The sequence below is a fragment of the Seriola aureovittata genome, chromosome 13 (genome assembly GCF_021018895.1).
Source record: "Seriola aureovittata isolate HTS-2021-v1 ecotype China chromosome 13, ASM2101889v1, whole genome shotgun sequence".
Taxonomy (NCBI): domain Eukaryota; kingdom Metazoa; phylum Chordata; class Actinopteri; order Carangiformes; family Carangidae; genus Seriola; species Seriola aureovittata.
The window spans coordinates 4444030-4467557 of NC_079376.1; the positions used below are offsets into that span (position 1 = coordinate 4444030).

Genomic DNA, 23528 nt, shown 5'->3' on the forward strand with positions numbered 1-23528 from the left:
AGTCAGTCGTGTGTGAGTTATCTGAGTCAGCAGTGTGAGCCTCTATAAAAGGCAGATAATGGGGATTTCCTGTAACACCATCATCACTCAGTACTTTCGCTTTCCACTGTAGTCCCACTGGAGCAAAGAAAAGTGTTACATCATGTGCAGGGATAAATATTATCACTACTACAGCTCATGATAATAATAATTGAAAGTGCTGATGTAAATATAGATATACAAACTGTAATATTTATTAGCACTTTAGCTTAGAAATATGGAAATGTTCCTTAACCTCATTTTCACTTCACTTTTAAGGCATCGTGAGCAGAGTGGGTGAAACTTGTTTTCAGTGCAGCATCATAAAAAAAAAAACAACAACTCAGGAGCAAAACTTATAGAAACACTTACTGATTTTTTATACCACATTAAAACATGTACCATGCCAATGTTTGGTATCTTTTTTTTCACCAAAACATCACCTATATGACCTAACGATTGTGTTTTATTTTGACATTCTTTATCAATATATTGGACATAAAAACACACAAAACACATAAAACCATTTTTGTAAAATTATGATTTTTTTAATTATAAAAAACACAAACATGCTCCATGAAGCCTTTTACAGGCCTTTTGTCTTTATTGTCTTCCCTGTTACTGCAGTTTAAATGAAACTGATTTGATGACTATGCAACTTCCAGCTGCTGTTACAAACAGTTTGCACACATTTAGTCATTTTTACTTTGCTTGGTCATATAGATTAAATGTTTTTTGAACTTAGTGGAGCAATTAGGGTTAGCTTGTTTCTGCTGCAGGCTAATACAACTGTCATAATGACTTTATATGTCATTGTGGTGTTCACAGCTTGTTGCCCTTGTGGTGTGACTTTAGGGTAAAAACAAGTGGAGGGGTTTCTATTAGAGAACAGAAACTTCCTGCTTAGATTAAGGTTTCAAAAATGGGGCACTGAAAGAACACGGACAGCGCAATCTTTTTTTGTACGCACCAAAACTAACACCAGAACAACAGCCATAGCGTCAAAGTATTAGTTATGTTTTGCTTTTATACACATTGTGCATTAATGACTTTGTTCTTTTGCTGCTAACATGAAAGGACAAAACAGCAGGCTAGTGAGTGGGTGTCATTATTTCCCATGTGCCTGCAGGTATGTGTGTATTATCAGCGATCAAATAGAAAGCATGGGTTACCGAGTCATGGGTAGAGATGAAATGTGCAAATGGAAACACTTACAATTGTTTTCTTTGTTGCATTGTAATTTCCCCCACCGTGGGGCTAGTAGAGGATTAACCCCTCTCTGCTTTTGCTGGCTACGAAAGACTGTATTTTATTTTCAACTCCATATTTATTGTGTTTAGATCGTTTACTCTATTATTCAAGATAAGACAGAATTATTTATTTAGGTGTGTTATTTTCCTCAACATACTGTATATAATGTTGATTTTTATTTTTCATTTTTTACAGTGTGTGTTTGATGAATGAATCTCTGCACATCTGCAGTTTGTGTGGTCGTGTCCAGTGCTGCGGGTATTCCACTTAAATTCCCCCAGAAAAACAATTCAGTGATCGGGGATATTCCCCCACTCTGTCTGAAAGTTAGAGACAGCTTCAGATATTCATTATCCAACAGTTACAGGACAGTCGGATATTCCCCTAAATCCCAACAAACGGACACAGTAGTAATGTCACAATTCGTTTGTGATGCAACCTGAGGCAGAGTACGTCTGACTGGTTGAGTAAAACTTCAGTGGGTGGAGCCCAAATTCAAACGCACCACTTGTCTGATACTTTCAGATGAGTTGCTGTGTCGTAACAAGAGTGTCGTTTTTGTTAAAGTGTTTTCAAATAGGCCAGAGTTTGTTTTTGACTGTTGTTTGTCCAATCAGGAGCTGAGTCATCATGCACCAAATATCTATCTATCTATCTATCTATCTATCTATCTATCTATCTATCTATCTATCTATCTATCTATCTATCTATCTATCTATCTATCTATCTATCTATCTATCTATCTATCTATCTATCTATCTATCTATCTGTCTATCTACAGTGGGGTAAAAAAGTCAGACTGTTTTTATACACTTTGGCTGCTGCTGTTCATGCATCAACACCTCATAATGTGTGTATGTCTATTAAGACAGAGCATGTATCCAGAGTTAAATCATAATTGTCATACAATTTTGCAGCAGTTCGGTTTGTTACAAACGCCAGACATAAAAATTAAAAATGCAAATGCAGGATTTTATACCAACGTACTTTATCTTTTGTCTATAGTGAAAGTAATATTGCTATAACTAGCTATACATAGTTCTTAAGTATATTCTTTTTTTGCTTACGCATTGTGGCTACCATAATATGATTTTAGAAGTAATGTCTAAAACTAGCTAACATTTAAACTAAAAGATAAAGTACATTTTTGTCAGGGTTCATAATTCTATTTTTAAATTGCATTTATAGAAAAGTAGATTTCATGCAACCAAACGTTTACAGGTAACTAAATAAACTGGGTCACTCACCAGTTTCCTTTATATTACATACCTGCTTTTCCTGTTCAGGGACAAGGGTATATTTGCACAGGGGTACGGCTGTTTGCTCATCAAACACAATTCAAAACCCTCAGTTCACCTGATTTGCATTTGACACCTGAGCAACTAAAAGAACCTGCAGATGAGACCATTCAAACTCTGAATAAAAGTCTTGTTGAGCGTTGAATCCATGTTTTTTTTAGTGCATGATTAAATATACCTTCACAGTTTCCTTTCTTGTGTTACAGTGAACTAGCTGCAGCTTCACGGGAGAGGACACTCCCACTGGCCTTTAAGGTCCTTAGTAAGACCAGACAACCTCTTTACTTTAATCATCTGGACCGATGTGTCTGTAAACTGCAGCTTGTGCGAAGGATAATTTGAGTCTTTGTGCATTTTCCTATCATGAAAAAACAAGTGACATTTAGGGAGAATCAGACGGTCGACAGGCTCCGTCAAGATGAGGCTTTGCAAAGGTAAAGTAATGATTGAATTCCACTGTATGTATATATCGTTTGACACGTGAGTTTGTGTTAATGTCACTTTAATGTTGCTCTCTCTCTGTTGCAGGAGTGTTGGGATGAATGAGTCGAAATTGGGTGAGTGAAAATCCTACAGTGAACATTTTTACAAGTCAGCAAAAGTGTAAGCAGAAATATAGGAAAACCCAAATAATGACTGTGCCATTTCAACTTTTTATTCAGCATATTGAATCCACTGTATTCTCCCTATTTCACTGTCTGTCCTCAGTTCAGATTTCAGATGCACATGCACTATTTCCTTGTTTAATGAACAAAACATGTCCTAGTATCCTGTCTGCTTGGAAACCTGAGAGCCAGGGTTTGTATTGAGGGCACAGTGGTGTGAGGAGATCAGTGGAAAATAGGGGAAATCCTACACCTGAACCTGACCTGAGTCACGCCTGAAAAGCTACAGGAGGAAAAGTTACTCGTGCCGCTCTTAATTAGAAGCTCTTTGGTTTGATGGTTTAACAAAGCCGACATACCGACTGTGGTTTTGGCTCAGGTGTAACAGAATACACGTAACACTTCACCAGCCAAGGATGATTTTCTTAGACTGGAAAATAACTTTTCAATTAACTAGTGAACTGACTGAAACTTTTAAATCATTCACGTCATGTTGGAGGGAACAGGGAAGGTGATCATGGGAAAGATTCCCATGTTTACAACTTTTTTAATCAGCTCAATAAACAATCACTAAATCAATAAAAACACTTACCAATCAGAATAGAAAGACACAAAGGAACGTCACACTACTAACTGTTGATTGTATCTATAACAGCAGGCTGTTCTTTGAGTTTAGTCTCTGTTTTCTCTCTGGTAACAGCTTTAAAAGATGCCGGCGCAAACTTCAACAGTGGTTTGAAAATCAGCAGAACTGAACCTCAACTCCAACACGTGTCAATGATAGAAATCCCTAAAACCATGAGTGCAGCCCCGTTCCTGAAGGTAAACCATCGTGTCATCGTGCTACAAGTTTATTTACCTTTGACTTCATGTTAGAGGTGTAACCCCACACCTGTATAATCCTATGAGTGAAACAGGTGAAAGGATACAACACAATACAACTTCAATGAAGCGCAGTATTGTAAAGACACTGTGTCTGTGTCTGAGCTTGATTGTGGATCTCAGCGGTGAAACCTGACCTCCGTTTGTCCCTCAGCACACAGCACTAACACCGGCTCAGAAGGAGTATCTGTACACCCTCGCAGCTTCCCACAGCACTGCACACGTGCGCAGCGTCATCACCCAACACTACATGAACGTGCTGCACAGACGTATACGAGCAGGTAGGGAAAAAAAAACTGGTGTGTTTTATTCAAGCTGCATTTGTCCTTGAAATCACATTTCTGACGGCTTTGACTTTTGGCTTGAATCCTTTATCTACATATTTTAATTTTTTATTTAAACGTATAATCTACTGTGTTAGTTGGTTGGTTTCTTTATGTTTTTTTCCTCTATTTATATAAAGGTCCCATCTTGTTTAAAGGTAGATTTCCATGTGTTGTTTGATTATAGATCAGGTCTAGGTTCAATATTAATACTGTGAAAGTATCAAAGCCTCAGTCCACAGAGAACTGCATACAGCCTGTATTCAGAAACTGAGCCCCATAATGAGCCGTTAGGACTTCCTGAACTTTGTGATGTCACAACAAAACGGTCAACCCTCTCAGCCATGCGCCAAGCCCCGCCCACCTGGACCAACCATCCAACCTTGCAGGATTTGGTTCCTCTGAGTTTTTTTACCTGAAATCTGCTATATTTTTTAGATCACTCAGAAAAGAGTCGGCCAATCAGAAGAGAGGCTCAGAGCCTCCTCTATTCTGATTGGCTGTGTGACCTGTTGTGACTGGAGCTGCAGAGAGAAGCCTGAGAGAGGAGATGTAAAACTACACTGAGATGGTTTTTGATTCTTAAAACCACAAATAAATCTTCCAACAGATATCAAAACTTCAAACACTTTTCTTGTGACAATGCATTTCAAATAACCCTTTGGTGATATTTGAACTGTCCAGTGCTGTACCTGCTTCATGTCCTCACAGGAACTTTTAACACCATGTTTATTTTGGCTCTGGTTGAAGGTTACGACCCTGAGAGAGACGACATTGTTGTGACCTCACCTGAGAATGCTGGTGAAAAACGTCAATCGTCAAACACGCAATCCCAAGTTTCCTCCAGGGCAAAACACAAGGGGAAGATAAATACTAGTGCAAGGCATCGTGGGAAATCAAACAGACAAGCCAGGTGGGACACAAGTTATCAAGTAATGGTTATCCTAAATGAGCTTCATTTTTTGAAAAGGGTTAAATTAACTAGTTATAGATAAAATGAAAATATAAGCCATTTAACATCTAATGTATAATTATGATATAGTCCTTCCAGAGCATCAGCATCAAAACACAAGAAGATGAAGAAACGTACAACATCTCCAACACTGAGAGGAAGAAGTCCGACAAGTAAGTCAAATAAAAAATGTTCAGGACTGTAGTTTCTTCCTCAGCTGAGCCAAATCTGGGGCTTTCTTTAAAACCACTGCTTCTAATATAGAGTCATTTTACAGACAAGCCTTTGCAGACTTCTTTTCGCTCATTATATCCAGAACATTTATCTTATTGTACCGTGTATTACCAGGAGCTGGGATCAGGCTGATGGAGGAGGAGGAGGAGGAGGAGGAGGAGGAGGAGGAAGGACTGGACGATTCCCTGAATGAATGCTTCAGTTCACTCTTCATGGGAGAATGGGATGAAAACACCTTCACAGATTTATGACATTTTTGGAAATTTAAAACATCATCACAGTGACATTTTCAGAGTCTCTGTAGCTCTGGAAAAGTCTTGATTTCAGTTTACTTTAAAAAAAGGCTTTTAAAGGTTTTAAAAACTCTTAAATTTCATTTACAAATGTCTTAACTGGTTCTTTGTGCTATTCTTGGGCAGTAATGATAGTTGCTTTTGTATGTGTTGTTAAAACTTACTAGGAAACCTCCAGTATCATTGTCTTAGACCTCTGATGTCTAAATTCATATGTAGAGCTTTTTTTAATTGATTAATCCTTCCATTATCCATTTGTTTCCTGCTGCTTATTCAGGTCTTGGTCATGTTTAATGATTATTTAATGATATTCTTAGCTGAGAAAGCAGCTGAGGAGACAAATGTGATAAATGTCTGATGCACTTGATGAATAATTCTAGGCCGTATCATCTTTACTCATTTCCATTGATTTCTTTCAATTCAAGGCTGTTATTAAATTACATTCTATGTGGAGTTTAAAAAGTGTTAAGTCATAGATTTAAAACCTGATTTCGTGTCCATATAATCTATAACTTACTTTCATAGATCCAGTTAAGGCCAACAAACCTTTATATATATGTTATCAAGTATTATCATTTGTGTATATATGTGTGTTTGTGTTAAGTTAAGTAAGAAAAAAGGTTTCGTGTTGTCAAACTCTGTACTTTTTGTTTGGAAGGTTAATTGTAGATGTAATTCCTTAATAAACTCAACTATTAAAAAAATGAGGTTCAGTTTGTGTGAGATGTCAAGTTGAAGATCAAGAGTAGCAGCTCAGTTTGCAGAGTTAACCAGGACAAACCTGCAAGAGGTCTCTTTGTGCTCTGTCGCCCTCCAGTGTCAGAGAGGACATTTTATTTTAAAGACTTCATGTCCAGGAAATCACGTGTTCACTGACTGCTTTCCAAGAACGATTAACATTTGGATCACATTTCATTGCTTAAACGTAAGTGTTCACATGATCAGTTCTTTGAATGGGCCACGAGTTAAATACGTTGTTTTTAATGAACAGCTTCAGTATCAAATGAAAAAGAAATCCAGTAGATTTCAGTTAATAAATTAAATTAATATTTTTTAAACACATCAGCTGAGCTCAAAATTTTCACAAGTAATTACATTGCTGCACATAAATGAGTGACCCTCGTTATTCTCTGATTTTCCCTCTTTTACTTTGAGCTTCCTGCCTCCAGTGTCCACTGCTGTATCTCTGCACTGGTGAGCTGAGTCGGCCCGTCGACTTCAGGAACAGATCCCAGATCCTTTTACTGTTCTTATATTTCAGTAGATTTTCCAAAGCCACTTTAGTTACCTTACTGTGCCCCTGCAGTTTTGGTTGTGTATTGTAACTGTGAAATGTTCTCAGTTATCAAATGTTAGATTCGTTAACACCATTTCACACAAACTCGTTTTTTCCTACTTGGAGTATAATTTATTAACAAAATGACATTGTTAATCATGGACTGTGCCACAGAATGTTACTGTCTACAACAGCATGTAAGCATGGGTGTTATTGTTGTGACTGTAATTGAAGACAAAACAACAGATGGAGTGAAATTAGATCTTTATTGTGGGAAAAAAATGCCTGAAACTTTGACTAAATGGAGCTAAAGTATTGTTGATTACATGTACAGGACATGAGCGTTAGAATTAAAAAAAAAAAACAAACAGAAAATGGCACCAAATATTTCTTTTGATAACAAACACGTGACGTTATTGCATTCTCTACAGTTACCAAATGAAGGCTTGGAATCAAGCAAATGCTGATGACATATAAACAATATAATACACAGGTCTTTTAGAGTTAACTTACTCAGCAGTTTGTTACAGGATTAACATTGTGGTGACGGCAGGAGTGGGGGGAGAGCTGCTGCTGCTGCTGCCCCCCCCCCTCCCCGGTGGAAAGGAATGAAATGATAAACTGAGCCACGTTAACCCAACCCTGTCTCCTCTTCCTCCCCGTCACATCCCTTAAGATTTCTTGTACTCGATTCTCTCCACCTTCACGTCGTCGCCGATCAGCTGATAAACGTACGTCACCACCGTGGACGCCTGGATGTCCATTAATACAAAAGAGGGGATGATGTTGCTGTAAGGAGAGAGGACAGATGTGTTTTAGGTCAGGTCTTTTCCTGCCCCCTGACCTCTGGCTGCCTGTAATTATACTCAGTCTGTTCTACAGTTACACCTGTTGTACTGGACGTCACACTGGAAATCAGTTTCCTCCAGAACCAACTGTCCGTCTTCTTCTGTTTATTCTTATACACACAAAAAAGTGTCATAATAAATAATTTTATTTCTGTTTTTGTTGTGTTTTCTATATGTACATTCTCCTATTGCTGATTTTTCTTGTCTTAATATTATAGTAAGCTGAATATCTGGAGTTTTGAACTGTGATGTTATATAGGCCAAAGAATGTATTGATTAGTCAAGAAAAATAATCAGCAGATTAAGAAATTTTAAAAAAATAGTTGCAGCCCTAGTCAGGACCCCGACAAGAGCTCCAAAGATTAATCTAATGGATCACAAGGTGAGTTCTAGGGTGGTAAATAATGAAGAACTTAACACAAGGTTATATTTTTGTGTGTGTTCGTGTCATCCTTATAAGTTCATATTGGTATTAGATATGAGTTACATCCTACAATGGAAAAAGGAAGTATCTGTAACAACACTGTGATCTCATATAATAACATCAAGGACTGAGTGTGAGGGCCTGCAGTGCGCATTTGTGCAGCTCCTGTTTAAAAAGCAAACAGAGCTTCATCAGTGTATCTGGCTCTCCTACCTTTCCAGTGCGCTGTAGGCTCCCGTGGCAGAACCAGGGTTGATGTAGAACTTGTTTTCGTTCTCAAATGCCTCGAACTTGTGCGTGTGCCCGGAGATGAGGATGTCGACGTCCAGCTGTCTCTGGAGCAGCGCCAGGCTGGCCATGTCGCCCCAGGGGATCACCTGGTGGCCGTGGATGAGACCGATCTTAAACTGGCCAACAGTCACCACCTTCTGCTCCGGGTAGTTCAGGTTCTGAGAGGGGGCAGGAGGGAAGAGAAAGGGGCAAAAACACAAGCACAATGAGGAAACTCACAATACACTTGCTCTGAATCATCTACGACTGAAAACTGTGATATGCACTGTAGAAATGCAATGATCAATTTGTTGATTAACGTAATATCTCTGGGTTTTGGACAGCTGGTCGGACAAGACGTCTGAAGATGAGATGTCACTGTGGGGTGTGGGAAGCTATAACGGGCATTTTTCACTATTTTCTGACATTTCAATAACAAAGCGAATCATTGATTAACGAAAAGATAATAAGCAGTAATCAATAATAAAAATAATGGTTAGCAGCAACCCCTGTGCACAGGTTTAACATGACACAGCAAACAGTGAAATCAGCTGTGGTTCAAAAACTCAGTTTGCGAGGAGGGAGTAATTACAATTTCATTACACAGCAATTAGTCTTTAGTACCTGCAAGAGATCCGTTCCCTTCCCCCTTGCAATTAAATATTCAGCTGCATAAATTCTGGCTTTTTAGCTTTGTATTTATCCTCAGATCCCCCCTCTTTTTCCTTTCTTATTTTTTACTGAATCTGAAATAACAGCAGCATGTCTCCTGCTGACTTAGAGACTTTCCACACCGACCTGTGTGCAGTCAGCTACTAAAATATTCATTTCGCACCCACACTGTCAGCCCAATTCATATGATACATGCTGCTTGCCCTTGAGTGCCTCTTCTGCATTTAATTGTTTTATAAGGGACAGAATTAATCTTTATCCCTAACTCTGATGAAAGAAACCTTGAGTCCTCCTGAGGCCTTTCTTTAAGAATCTGATTTCAATGCTTTGTGGGATTTTTGAGGACGAGCAGATCCCTGTGTGACTTGTCTACAAACACATACAGACCTCGTCAAAGTCTCCTCGGACTATGTGGACGTCTCCAGCGAGGGTTTTCAGGTAGTCATAGCTCTCCTTGGTGCAGAGGTTTCCTGTGCAGAGAATGTGCTGGATCTTCCCCGGGACCAACAGCTTCTTGAACTTGGCTGGCAGGGTGTTGCACCGGTGGGGGATGTGCAGGTCACCTAACACCAGGACCAACTGACAGTATCACACACACGCACACGCACGCACACACAAACACAAACACACACACGCACACACACACACACACACGCAAACACAAAGGTTAGTTACCAACTGATGAGCCCTGGGAGAGTGCAGACTGTGTGTTGTGGCATCTGAACATTGAAAGAAGAAGTTGGCTGAGACAGAGCACTGCAGGACGCCGCTGGTCATTTCTGCAGTAGAGGATTGTGCACACACACTCCACCAGAACCACTGTACTCCTCTGTTAGTTATCATTAAAACCATCCAAATAGTGTCCCGTTTTATGTTACTGCACCTGAACAACAACATTCTCCAGATTCATTTGGTACAGTGGATAAACATCAGGGTAAATTCATGAAGCTCAAACTTGTAGATAAGCAATGTTTGTAAGTAAAAAGCTCTATTGATTGTCTGAATTCAAACTGAGTGTTGAATGTTTCTCCTTATTTATTCCAAAAACAGACAATAGTGGAAAAATGTGCACTGACGGCACAGTTGGATTTCAGACACTCAATAACAGATATATGACATACGGATATAAGGAGTCAAAAAGAATCAAACACCAACAAACCTGAGGGTCTCATAATAAATAACAACTCCAGTGGCTATAACACAGACTCTGCAAATATTAGTTGTAGTAGTAGTTACTACTGTGGTGAGTAACAAACCTACATTTCAAGGTCTCATCGTACACCGAATATCAGATTAGCTGAAAAACTGGTGAATTTCTGAGACAAACCAGGAACTGTGAGTGAGGGACAAAGGTTAAATGTTTGCGATTATAGGAATATTTTTTGTCACTTCATACACATGCATCGTCAACTCACTGCTGAGTATTTCATTTGTTTGAGTAACTAAATCTCAATCAATTTTTATTCCTGTTTTTCTAGCAAAATAAATCCTAATTGGCTTTAATCTCACCCAACAACTGCTAAAATCAGGCCTTCTAATAGCATCTGAATTGGAAAACCTTCATTCAGGGAAAAATACTACATTTAATTCGTAAAACATCTTAAGGAATATTACTCCTACCTGTGCCACAGGTTTCTTAAAAAGCTCTAGAAAACTAATATGGAAGCTTTATGTTCACTGCTGTCTTAAATCTGTATTTATTTGGCTAAATGAGTCATGAGTAAGTTTTTTTGTTTAGGACAACAGCTGAGAAAAAGTATCATTAAAGCATCTTTGCAGAGATCACTGCACGGTTGCGCTGTGAGACGCAGAAACAGCAGACCTCCACAGCTTTGCAATCCCAATTCAAATCCCATGTTAGTGTGGCAGGCAGAAGAGTAAGCAGAAAACAGGGATCCAACACAGAGCAGAGGGCACTTACCCGGTGACCAGTCTGGTTGATTGGAGACACGCAAGGAAGGGGGAGTTTGGGGTAGAGGGGAAAGGGAGCGGGTGAGACAGGGAGGAAGGCAGGGTGTGTGTGGAGAGAATGACACGAGGCATGATCAAAGATTGGGGAAAAAATACAAAGAGAAAAAAAAAAGACAAGAAAGAGTTGGGACAAGAGGGAAAAACTGAAATTAGAAATTAAAAAGTGAATGGATTAAGTAGACAGATATTAATCATCCAAAAACAAATAAGAAAAGTTAAACAACAATGTGGTTGAATCAACTGTTAATGGTGGATGGTTAGTGATAATGATAAAGCAAAAAATACTGTAGTCACCTGACTGATTGTGAGCAAATGCAAAATCATGTGGTGAAGCAAATCAAAGTGCTGACTGGAATTTAGTCACAATCAACAAGCTATGCAGATTCAAATTGATCCTAAACATGTTGTTTGTACAAATTAGAGCTGAAACGATTAGTCAAGTAATCGATTAGAAAGATTACATGCCAAAAATGTGCTTGTTCCTGCTCCTCCAGTATAAAGATTTTCTGTTTTCTAAAATTGCAAACTGAATGTTTTGGAGGTTTGGACTATTGAGACAAAATAGACATGAGAAGATGTCCTCTTAGAGTGTGGGAAGCTATGATGAGACTTTCATAGACCAAAAAACTAATCTTTTAATGGAAAAAGTCATTGGCAGATATATTGATAATGAAAATAATGTTTAATTGCAGCCCTGCTCATAACTGCTGTCCAACCTAAGAAAAATTAAGATAGGACACAGAAAAACAGAGAATGAATGAATAATGTGCAACTTTGGTTCTAATGTAATTCAACATTTTTTTCCTAAGTAACTGTATTTACTCAGAAATGGTTTAACGTCCAGTTGTGGTTAAATATTGAGTGACAAACATCATTATTGCTGCACAGGGAGGGTGCCTCATAAGATAGAGTAGCTGTTAGCCTGTTAGCCCTGATAGCTAACTGGTTGACAAACAGGAAAAAGTGAAAAAAATGTCACGATATCAATAAAACAGAAAAACACGGGTGGTTGATAAATGAACATGACAAACTGAGACACATTGTGCAAATGAAAAGAGTGACTTGCAGATTGCTGAACTGATTTTTGGGGACTAAACTGCTCAGCTGTCATGTGACCGTTGATCCATCTCGGAATGGAGCTTCACTAAAAAAACAAAACCCTGATATTTAGACTATGTGGTCACACGAAAAACCGCGATGTCGCTCTCCTAGCGTCCACAATTAGTCTAGGAAAACATCTTGCAAGCCAAATGCTCGAAACGCGGGCTGCAAATGTGGGAAATCGTGGCCTTTTCGCCATTTCATACTCACCATCTTCTATTTTGCTGTTTCTGCGAGTCAAGTTGAGGAAGCGCCTACGCACGTACAACGTCACGCCGTCAGCCAATGAGAACAGAGGATATCATTGGGTGAGTCAAGCAAGATATAATACTTCCTTTTTCATTTTCAAAATAAAGAATATAAAACTTGTCGTCACGGTTACAGTGAATTAAACGGTTGCAATCAATGGATGGATTGCTAAACGTGCTTACCGAGCCCAGGGCGGGGCCCAATGTGTTAGAGGGCCAGTCTGGGTGTCATGCCCCTGTAGAGGAGGGGTGCGGGGTAGGCTTTTACATGTCTGTGTCTTAGGGGCGTGTTGTCTCATTACCCGTCCTAGGTTAGATTACAGATCTGACATTATTTTATGACGCTGAAATACCTCGCAAAGTGGCTCATTAAAGTCCCACATTTAGTATCGTAAAGGAATTGTGTACATTTACTAGCACGAGGAAAGCGGACCTTTAATTTGAAGTCAATGATACCACCGGAAGGGGCTGACCGTTTTCTATCTGTGAGTTTGACATCGTCAGTAAAAGCACCGTGAGTAACAGTGCTTCGCAGAACATTCGAGAGGTAAGGTCCGAAATTAAATCATCGCTTTTCGTCGGCCTGGCCTGACGTGGATTTCACACCAATGTTCGTATTTCCATCGAGAAACTATAGCTAGCTAACCAGTTGTTAAAGATACTACTTAATTACATTACCATCACCGGACTGCGTCGACAACGCTCGGCTATTAACTGGCGTCGCTATAGCATCTGGGTTCGGACTATTTCCTGGAGTTATCACGTTATGCGATTTTATAACGGTCAACGCTAACGGCGAAGCTGTATGTACACGTAGTATTTAGTGGCATCACCACATTTATATTCAAATATAATTTGTTTGATTTTTTTTTCCGGGGAAATTTGGTGATGAAACACGTGTAAGGTTAACTTTAGCCAGTTAGCTTCTCATTTGAGCTGCGTTACATTCAGGGTGCGTTATCTAATGGAACATTTGAGGATTGTTTAGCATAGTATCGTTGAAATGATAGTTATGTGAACGACAAACGGCTGTCACACCCGATGATGCTAACGTTAGCGTTTTTAGTCCGCTAGATTGTGTGGGATAACAATACGCTTCTTCTCTCGAAAGGTCCCCCCGAAAACCCCGAGGACGTTCCAGAAACCCTCCCTCTGTCTCCGAGCCTGGCACCTGCACCGTTTGGACGCTTTCGGGTGTTTAACTGTGCATCTTCGGGAGCCACAAAACCATTAAGAACCCCTGCTGCAATCAATACAACACCAGCACCAGCCATCCACCACCGTTCACTGCGGCTCTTGGACGATCAGCGTTGTGTTTATGTCTTTGTTTTGCGAAAACGGTGAGTTTTTGGCACAGTTTATGATCTGTCTTTAAATGTTTGGTGAGATGTGTGGTGCCTGGTTGTGTTTTTCTCTGTGTTTATTGTGCAATATGTCATGTTTTCTGTGCCACTGTATCAAAATGGCGTCTCCCAGTCCCGTCACTCGTGTGCAGTGACTGTATGACGCACTCTGCACCAAGCATCAAGCTAAGCTAACTAGCCTCCCCCTGAAATAGTCTCGACCTCTGCCCTTCTGATTCACCTCAGCTTCGGACTCCACGGTGCCACTGACAAGCCAGTTGTGAGTCATTTCATGTGGAATCACCCTGACATCCTAAAGACTGGGGAGTTGATATCAAAGCCGTCAGCAGAGAGAGAGAGACAGTGAGGGGGGAGTTTGGCAGCTGCTAGGCCTCCTGTTTGTGACCTATTAAAAAGAACAGGCCTTATGTGACTAAAGCCAGAGGCCCTCATGTAAGACAAAGGGCTTTTTTTGTATGTATATGGCCACAAAAGCTGGGGAAAGCATCCAGTTTTGTGGCTGGGTTTTATTTTTCCTCTTTGGACTAATCTGCTGAGCTTGCTTGCTCGCTGTTGGATCACATGGATATTTGCTGGATTTGCAGTATTTTCTGAGTGCAGAGGTTTGAACCCAGCCTTTTCATATTTGTAAATCAGCCTGGTAATGCAGGAATGTATGCTCAGACTTGTTTAAGTTGAGAAATATTTGCACAAGGGACTCTGAATATCCCACAGCTGTCTGAGAGTCTCTGGATCTTGTATCCCCTGTCATAACTCAGACTGGCCTGGCTGAATAGTGCCAGTCAGTCAAGAGTGAACATGCACCACAGGAATCGGTTTTATTCTATTTTTGTGGACTGTCATATGTCTAGAGTACAGACCACTTTCATTATAAAATAAATTATATAATCTGTGCTGCAACCACAATGTTATGCTTTTTTTTTCCTCTTTTTTTTTTCTTTTTAAGTTTTATAAGCTGTCAAACAACAACAAAACCTTTGTCACAGTCTCCCCTGAGCTTTTAGTTTTTGAATAAGAATGGGCACTTGAACCTGTTTCTTATTTAATTTATTAGGAGGTGGTTTTGATATAATCAGTTATTAAAATCCTGTAATTATATTACAGGTTCTTCACTAACAACTGGAACAGACTTGACGACCTACCTACTCATATGGAACTGGGAAACTACCACTTTGCTTTAAGTCATAGGTGCACAATTAGGCCCACAACTCAAGATAATTGTCATAATTGATTTAATCTGTCAATTATATTTGTATTAATGGCTTTGCCATTAAAATAAAAAACCTGAGAGATTCAGTTTACTCTGATATAGAGCAGAGAGAAGCAGCAAATCCTCATGTTAGAGAAGCAAAAATCAGAATTTGTTTTTGCTTGGAAAAGAGTCGGTTTTTGGAAAGTTGGTTAGAACACATATGAAGCTACTCTTTAAAACCTTTCCTTATTAAATATTGACAGTTTTTTTTTTTTTTTTTTTTGTCCCTCTCCTCTTTTAGAGCTGTTGCGCAGCCGTTGGAACCTGTGTGGTGGAAATCTAGCCTTCAAGCAAGGAGCTTGCGGCCACAGCGGCACAACGTTTTTCATGTCAGAGACCGAGCACGCTTGCAGTCGTTTATGTCATCCCCTCTTTTCCAGACAGAAGATCCCGAAAAATCCCCAACCAAGATCCTTTTATCTTACTGATAGTGTTAACATCCAGCCAAAATGTCTGTCAACGTCAACCGCAGCGTGTCAGACCAGTTCTATCGCTACAAGATGCCCCGTCTGATTGCCAAGGTAAATGGCTTGCAGTCACAGATTTTTAACAATAGTTTATACATGTTCAAGTTCTCAGAAATGTCATTACAGAAGTAGAAAGAACAACATCTTCTGGAAACGCTGTAATTTCCCCTAACAGTTTTTTATCTTCCATTCAGGTTGAAGGCAAAGGGAATGGAATCAAGACAGTTATTGTCAACATGGTTGATGTTGCAAAGGCATTGAACAGGCCTCCAACATGTAAGTAATAACCAGTGTTGTGTCATCTTCTGTTTTTCTTACCCTGCCACATGGCTGGTTTTCCACAATCTGTGGAAAAGACAGTTGTTGCCAGCACCATCAACCAAAAACCAGAAGAGCTGCCTGTCGGCACCAAAATATGCTGGGTTTTCTCTTATGAAGCTTTATTTACATTTCTCCTTTATCACTTCTGAATTATTATTCATTCAAACAATGTCAAGGGGTTAAGTAAAAACACTTAAATCAAGCACACCACCAATCATCAGTCATCTCAGGTTGAGGATGTTGAGTGGAGGAAAGGTCAGTGTTAATAAGTGTGAAATTAAGCTGTAAATAAATACATTGGTTTTCCAAGTCAGGACCAAAATATATAAGGAATAGGAAACAGGATATTTTGGAGGTGAACACCCAAAATAACACTGCTTCGCCATGATAGCACTGCTGTCACTTTAATTTTTTTCCTGTTATTTTACAGGATGACATTTGTGTCGATAAAGCAACAGAAGATAGACAAACTTCCAGGAATCTAAAATATGATTTTTAATATTCAAAAAGACTGTTTGGTTACATGAACACAAACTGTGATGTTTTTTAACTTCACTGTGATCTCTGATGTCATTTCTGTTCTCCTCCACAGACCCGACCAAGTTTTTTGGTTGTGAACTCGGCGCTCAGACCCAGTTTGATACCAAAAACGACCGTTACATCGTCAACGGATCCCACGAGGCGAACAAGTTGCAGGACATGCTTGATGGGTTCATCAGAAAATTTGTGCTGTGTACCGAGTGTGACAACCCTGAAACTGATCTGGTAAATGTCTCACAGCATCTGTAACGCAAGTCTGGGAGAAAAAGCTTTTATTGTAATTTCACAAGTTAATGGACCCTGAAAGAAAAACATTTTAACTTAATAAAGCAGTGATTTCCTCAGTGTTTATTTGACTTGTGGAGCTGCTTTTTAGATCTAACAATCTTTTATTCGTCCTCGCAGCATGTCAATCCCAAGAAACAAACCATTGGCACTTCCTGTAAGGCCTGTGGAAACCGCGGCATGCTAGACACCAGACACAAACTCTGCACGTTCATCCTCAAAAACCCACCAGGTGAGATTTTGTCTGTTCTTGTCGTTACACTTTGGCATCAACATAAGCAGTTTTGGCAGTGCAATTTGCACTCAGGCAGCAGTAAATCCAACACCTGCTTTAATTATGATATGATTATTCCCCTTCTCCAACAACAGAGAGCAATGAGAGTGGATCTGCATCTGTAAAGAAAGAGAAGGAGAAGAAGAACCGCAAGAAGGACAAGGAGAATGGCTCTGGCAGTGGCGAGGCTGGGAACCACGACAACTTTGACGCCCCTCAGGCTGTGGTGGGTTATCTTGCCCTGCCAGCTTTCTGATTGTGCTTTTTGACCCACCAAGATGGGCTCAATATCACACACTCCCTAAACTGCAGAGTTTTATAAAGACCTCACCATATGGTTTCTCAGACACTGTGGTCACGAGTTCGACGACCTAGTTAAGAGCCGATGTTTGTTTTTAGTCACGAGTACACAAACAGGATTCACAATCAGCGTTGCATAGTCCAGTGCCACTTTTTTTTTTTTTTTTTTTTTAAATGTACTCTGCATTGAGTGAAGTTTCATAAAATGATTCACATACTGGTTCACTCTGATCACCACAAAATTATGGTTGTTATTCATTTTTGACCTTTATTCCTCTCAAACTCATATTTGTCCTGCTGGGAAATCCTGTTAGATTCACACGATGATGGTTCAGAGCCAGTAGTTCAAGGTGCAGCCACAGGAACCATGTTAACAGGCGTGGACCAGTGCTGTGGAAATTCTCCAAACTAATTTAGATTTATTGTGGGGAAACTCCACAAACCCAATATTCATAAAAAAAATCACACAAACAAAGATTCTGGTAGTTTAGCTATGTTGATAATCCACCTTTTTTTTATCATATTTAGCTGCTCCAGCTGTTTTATGTTTTTCTGGTATCTGGAAAAAACTGCTGCATAGAAAATGGATTTTAACAGACAGAGCTGTAGCTGGAAAATACAAAATATGTCAATAATATGCATGTCTCAACATATGGAGGAGACTAATTGGTTTTTAACAATACCTTATTATTAGCTCTACTTGAAGGTATGATATATAGTGGTGAGAAAAAGTAAGTGAAGCCTTTGGAATTACCGCCATTTATGAATAAACTTGTATATAATATGGTCAGATCTTCATGTAATTATGAACAATCAGTTTTAACTGAAGGACACAAATTATGTTGTTCTTGTCCATATTGAAAACGTCATTCAAACATTCACAGTACAGGTTGGAGAACTTCTGCTATAGAATAGCTTTAAAGAAAATCCACCTGTTGTAGTGGACCAGTCAGAGCCCAGACCCTGAGCCGACACACACCAATCAATGCAGAGCATACTTTTTCTAGCCACTGTATTAGTGATTTTAAAGCCCATGCTGACGTATCAATAAGGTGCATCTTTATTCTTTTAAATGGACTTGAAAGCGCTGACTCAACACAAATTGAATAAAAGCTATTAGTCCCCTCACATCCAGAGGCCATTTTGAGTTTGTTTCCTCAAAGCCCTCAAACAGCAGATTCTGTCAGCTCAAATCACAAGGATTCGCTCTAGTCAAAAGTACCAACAGTCTTCCTGCCAGTAAGGTTTATTTCTGACAGAATTACTAATAAATGTCCTCCCTTTGTTGATCACAGAAAATATGTTTTTTCACATTTACTGTGTGAGAGATCCCCCAATAGAAAACAAACAAATAAAGATTCTGCATCCACTCGTCAGTTTGTCTGACCCCTCTCTGCGTCTGGTTGTCAGGACGGAGACGACGACGACGAGGACTGGGCAGAGGAGACCACAGAGGAGGCGCAGAGGCGGCGAATGGAGGAGATCAGCGATCACGCCAAGAACCTGACGCTCAGCGAGGACCTGGAGAAACCCCTGGAGGAGAGGGTCAACCTGTTCTACAACTTTGTGAAAGTAAGAATCCCTGACTGCTGATTGATAACTGGGCTTACTTACTTATCCTGACATCCAGTTTAAACCGAGCACCAAAAATCCAAAAGTATCAAAATTATGAGCTGAAATGGACGAAAACAGGTTCTTTTTCCACTTCTCATTAGTGGAGCTATGACTTAATAACTTCAATATTTTTATTTAATAAGTGATAGTTGTCAAATTTGATCAAAAGCCTTTTTATTGAGCAGTTGACAAACTGGCTAATCCTTTTAGCATGAATTAAATGAAGACAAGGTATTTCAAATATCTATTGAAAAAAAATAAACATTGAGGCACTTCACACTTCTGTCTTTAATTTAAAGTTTTGGAGTTTTGGGGAAGGGAGGAAGAGTGTTTGTAAATTTTCTGTTCATCTAAAATTAACAAAAGCCACTTAAAAAAATCTTGTTTTCTTCTTTCCTCTTCCAGCAAAAGAAGGAGAGTGGAACCATCGACGGGGCTGAAAAGGAGATCTTGGCGGAGGCGGAGCGTCTGGATGTGAAGGCCATGGGCCCCCTCATCCTCAGCGAGCTGCTCTTCAACGAGAACATTCGCGACCAGATCAAGAAGTACAAGCGCCACTTCCTGCGGGTGAGTTGGATGATGCGTGACTGTGGTTTTCTTCGATCTATTCTTGGGCCCAGGTGAAACGAAAACTGAAACTTCATTTTCTTTTTTTCCTTCACTACATTTCCGTAGATCAAATGTAACGTCAGATTATTTTACTCCTCATGACATCAGAGAGAGTGTTGGATTTTCTTCCCCTGACTGTTTTGATTTAATTTCCCCTCAGTTCTGCCACAACAACAAAAAGGCCCAGAAGTATCTGTTGGGAGGCTTCGAGTGTGTCGTGAAGCTGCATCAGGTCCAGCTCCTGCCGCGGGTTCCCATCATCCTCAAAGACCTGTACGACGCTGACCTGCTGGAGGAGGACGTCATATTCGCCTGGGCAGAGAAGGTGGGTGTGGGAGTGTCTACAGGTTCAACTAATGCAAAGATCCTGGTATCAGTTGGTGTCACTTCTGTGTCAGTTTTAGAGCAGGTTTTTGGCTTGTAGGAGTGTTGAACTTAATACAATAACAGGGTAATGATATCATTTTTACACTTGTATTACTTGGAGTGACATGACTAAGATAAAATCCTAAAATATCCAACTGTGAATCATATCATATATATACTCCAATATGCCTTGAAATTTTTTATAAATTTAATTTCTTATTGTATCCGATAATAACTTGCTAATTGTTTTTGTGTAAACAGTGGACATTCAACACCTAGTTTTCCTTGTAACTGTAGTTAAGTAGCCATGTTTTTGATAAAAAGCAATACGTCTTTAAATCACAGACACTAATAATGTGGATTAAATGTCACATTTGATAATCTTTTGTCATTAATCCACAGTACAAACACTTAGATTGTCATTGTATTTAATCTGAGCTGTTACAACCTGAATGACTGACTCTTTTTCTCCACCAGGTTTCTAAGAAGTACGTCTCTAAGGAACTTGCAAAAGAGATCCACGCCAAGGCTGCTCCTTTTGTCAAATGGCTGAAGGAGGCAGAGGAGGAGAGCGAGGGCAGCGAGGAAGAGGAGGAGGAAGATGATGAGAATGTAGAGGTAATGGATGTAGATGACTTTAGAAGTTACTTTTATCTGAAGTGGCTCTTCTAATGTCGCACCGCTGGCTTCGCTGGCCTTCCTTTGTAGAGCCGAGCTGATTTCATGTGTGTTGAACTGCGTGTTTTTAACGCTGTCCTCAGGTGGTGTACTCGTCCTCTGCCCGCGAGCTCAAAGTGGAGACTGTGAAACCAGACACGCCTGAAAAAGAAGAGGACGACATTGACATTGATGCGATCTGAGAGACTCGGATGATGATGATGATGATGATGATGATGATGATGATGCTTTTCTTGTGTTGTGGCTTTGACTCACGATGCCCTGTAAGACCTAAATGGCTGGCCTTTCCCTCCTTTACTACCTGCCCCCACCACCCTCATCCTTCTTCCCGCCCCAATCCTGCAGCCCTCCTCTGCTTTGTGGCATGACTTAACATAGCGCTTTACTTGCTGCACATTAACTCTGTAATTTTGAGATCTATTCAGTTGATGAAATGAAGTCGCTTTGGGAGTTTTAATCATGGGTGTTTTGGGGGATCATTTTGACTGCACTTTTTTTTTTTTTTTTTTTTTTTTTTTTGTCCCTGTATTTTTCCAGTCAATAAAGAATGAATGTTTTGCTATCCACCACATATCCTTTACTTTGTGATAGTCATTGTTTTCTCTTTCCTTTTTGAGAAGTTTGATTAGAAATGGCGAATGGCTTGGCTCATGATGTGTGTTCTGTACAGACACACACAGGTTGTACAAAATGTTATTGATTGGGAACTTGCAAAATCAAAATCAAATTCCAAATTACAGCTCAAATATTGAGTTGGACAGAAAATGAAATACCGACAAATAAAAACAAAAAAAAAACCCAAACAAAAAAGCCAAAAATTCACTGGTTCTAGATTCTTAAATGTGGATATTTGCTGATTTCCTTAGACTTCTGTAATATTAAACTGCAAATGTTTGAGTTTTTGGTCTGTTTGGTGGACATAAGCAAGTTTAATATGTGAAATTACTGGAGGGAATAATCAACCAAGAATGAAAGTGGTTGCATCTCTATGCTAAATATATGCATTTTTTTTTTTTTAACTTGCCTTGAATAAAGAGGTACATGAGGGGCCAATCAGTTATTAGTTATTCAAGATGAGATTTGTAGATAATGTGTGAAATTCATTTTCAGATTCATCCACAAATCATAATCTTCCACGTTAACCGTCTTTTACATGAATCAAATATTACGTCACGTGTCTCTAAAGACATTATTGAGGAGTCTTAGAAGTTATATTTAAGATAAAACTGCAGAAATTAGTTGTTTTATGGTTTATTTTCATCCCCACTCACTTAGTCCACAGGAAAAAAATCAGCTGTAATAATTTCTTATGAGGCAAAATAAAGGAAAAAGTATTAAATAAATACACATAGGCACAACTTATGACATCATTTGTTTACTTATGTCACTTTTAATTCATTCATGATTCAGGATTTATTGGGAAACAAATAAAACTCAGCATAGAATGTAAATCTGAGTCTATAAAAAACTTTACCCGAGTGATAAATGTAAGTAGGCTAAACGTCAAAAAATGCGTAAGACACGATTCACAAACTGCCTATTCACGTAAAGAAGGAAAGGAGGGTTAATGTCTCGTTATCCCGAGTTTCCTCCCTTTAATATTTGAATTCGTGCATGAACAGAAAAAAAAAACGTTTCCCATTGAAGCCAAATAAATTCCCATAGAGACGTTTCCTCCTGGATGATGACAGTCCTCTCTGTACTTTTTGGTCCAATGGGACTGAGGTCAGCCGGTTTCCTCACTTCCTCCACCCGTTCAGCTGGACACTCATGCTACGTTCATGTGCTGTCGGGAAATTATAACCACATTTCATGACACCAAATCCGACTGTGGGTATTGCATAGATGTGGATTTCATCTTTTCCCAAAAACATTTTATTGACACTTCCTTGCATTGATTGTTTTCTCTTTGTTGTTTTTTTTTTTTTTGTATATTTTTTTCTTTTTTTTTGGTTTATTTATGTTTTCCTTTGGCGTTGTATGTTTTCATTTGCAGCTTTAAAGATAAAGATTTACTTGCCTACTTACTACATGGAATGACATGGTAACTAATTGTAGAATAGAGGTCATCGGTTCAAACATCCTACCCTGCTAAGACATTTTCAACTAGCTAGTAAAAAAAAGCTGTAAATTTTCCAATCATTTATTAAAAAATATGAAATTCAACATTTAATATTGTAATCTAACTGTTTGAATGATATATTCTGTAAATAAATGTAATACACATTTATTATTGTGTCGTATCTGGGGGACAAATCTACTTCCCTTTCAGTTTAGCTTTGAAACCTAATTTGGCCTAAAAATGTCAAAAAAATTACATTGATTTACTTCGTCGCGGAGTTAATTGAATCTTATTACATATTAATTAGACAATCAACAGAAAAGTAATCTGCAACTATCTAATGACTAACTGATGTGAGGATAGGCTTCTTTTCTCTGTTTTTTTTATAAACAAGCTATTTGAATACATCAACTTTGAATTAGCTATTTTCTGATGTTTATATACAAAGTGATTAATTGAGACAATAATCTGGTGAGTAAGGCTGCAACAAAGCAGCTCCACAGGAGATTAATTGATAACAACAATAATTGTTAGTTGCAGCCCTACTTGTCGATTTATTTGAAATTTTACAACTATTAAATTTTAACCAATAATGAATTTTAAATGACAAATCGAGAAAAAAAAAACAATCGAAATATATTTGCAATATGACTATTTATCATTCTTTTTGACATTTTACCACTAAATTTTAACAACTAATTATTTTTTTATCGACTAATGGAGGAAAAAA

At 39.0% G+C, this 23528-nt stretch overlaps 3 protein-coding genes across 4 annotated transcripts; 2 read left to right on the plus strand and 1 right to left on the minus strand.

Annotated features, from left to right (window-relative positions):
* Positions 1-2696: 2696 nt before the first annotated feature.
* Positions 2697-5814, plus strand: LOC130180356 (uncharacterized). Its single transcript, XM_056393849.1, has 7 exons — positions 2697-3001; positions 3096-3124; positions 3873-3994; positions 4209-4335; positions 5128-5290; positions 5420-5502; positions 5678-5814. The coding sequence occupies exons 1-7, from the start codon at positions 2931-2933 to the stop codon at positions 5812-5814; spliced, it is 732 nt and encodes a 243-aa protein (XP_056249824.1). The 5' UTR covers positions 2697-2930.
* A 1565-nt stretch (positions 5815-7379) lies between these two features.
* Positions 7380-12741, minus strand: vps29 (VPS29 retromer complex component). The gene is made up of 4 exons (XM_056393208.1): positions 12629-12741; positions 9734-9925; positions 8618-8853; positions 7380-7921 (listed from the first exon to the last, which is right to left on the minus strand). Exons 1-4 carry the CDS (start codon positions 12629-12631, stop codon positions 7804-7806), a joined length of 549 nt encoding a protein of 182 aa, XP_056249183.1. The 5' UTR covers positions 12632-12741; the 3' UTR covers positions 7380-7803.
* A 334-nt stretch (positions 12742-13075) lies between these two features.
* On the plus strand, positions 13076-21789 carry eif5 (eukaryotic translation initiation factor 5). Of its 2 annotated transcripts, none has more exons than XM_056393206.1 (12): positions 13076-13213; positions 13778-14006; positions 15524-15803; positions 15944-16025; positions 16663-16835; positions 17016-17127; positions 17265-17395; positions 18880-19041; positions 19489-19650; positions 19853-20017; positions 20536-20676; positions 20820-21789. In XM_056393206.1, the coding sequence occupies exons 3-12, from the start codon at positions 15732-15734 to the stop codon at positions 20916-20918; spliced, it is 1299 nt and encodes a 432-aa protein (XP_056249181.1). In that variant the 5' UTR covers positions 13076-13213; positions 13778-14006; positions 15524-15731; the 3' UTR covers positions 20919-21789. The 2 variants fall into 2 exon arrangements, with proteins under 2 accessions (XP_056249181.1, XP_056249182.1); XM_056393207.1 differs by having other exon boundaries at positions 13151-13276.
* Positions 21790-23528: the final 1739 nt, after the last annotated feature.

Bases quoted from the DNA above. Each gene is read 5' to 3' on its own strand.
- LOC130180356 (XM_056393849.1), top strand. From the start codon at position 2,931: ATGAAAAAACAAGTGACATTTAGGGAGAATCAGACGGTCGACAGGCTC. The intron at 3,002-3,095 runs GTAAAGTAATGA...TCTCTGTTGCAG, and splicing joins CAAGATGAGGCTTTGCAAAG to GAGTGTTGGGATGAATGAGT. The intron at 5,503-5,677 runs GTAAGTCAAATA...GTGTATTACCAG, and splicing joins GAGAGGAAGAAGTCCGACAA to GAGCTGGGATCAGGCTGATG.
- vps29 (XM_056393208.1), bottom strand. The intron at 8,854-9,733 runs GTCTGTATGTGT...GCCCCCTCTCAG, and splicing joins TCCGAGGAGACTTTGACGAG to AACCTGAACTACCCGGAGCA. The intron at 7,922-8,617 runs GTAGGAGAGCCA...CTCTCCTTACAG, and splicing joins GCCTACAGCGCACTGGAAAG to CAACATCATCCCCTCTTTTG.
- eif5 (XM_056393206.1), top strand. From the start codon at position 15,732: ATGTCTGTCAACGTCAACCGCAGCGTGTCAGACCAGTTCTATCGCTAC. The intron at 19,042-19,488 runs GTAAGAATCCCT...TTCCTCTTCCAG, and splicing joins TGTTCTACAACTTTGTGAAA to CAAAAGAAGGAGAGTGGAAC. The intron at 20,677-20,819 runs GTAATGGATGTA...CGCTGTCCTCAG, and splicing joins AAGATGATGAGAATGTAGAG to GTGGTGTACTCGTCCTCTGC.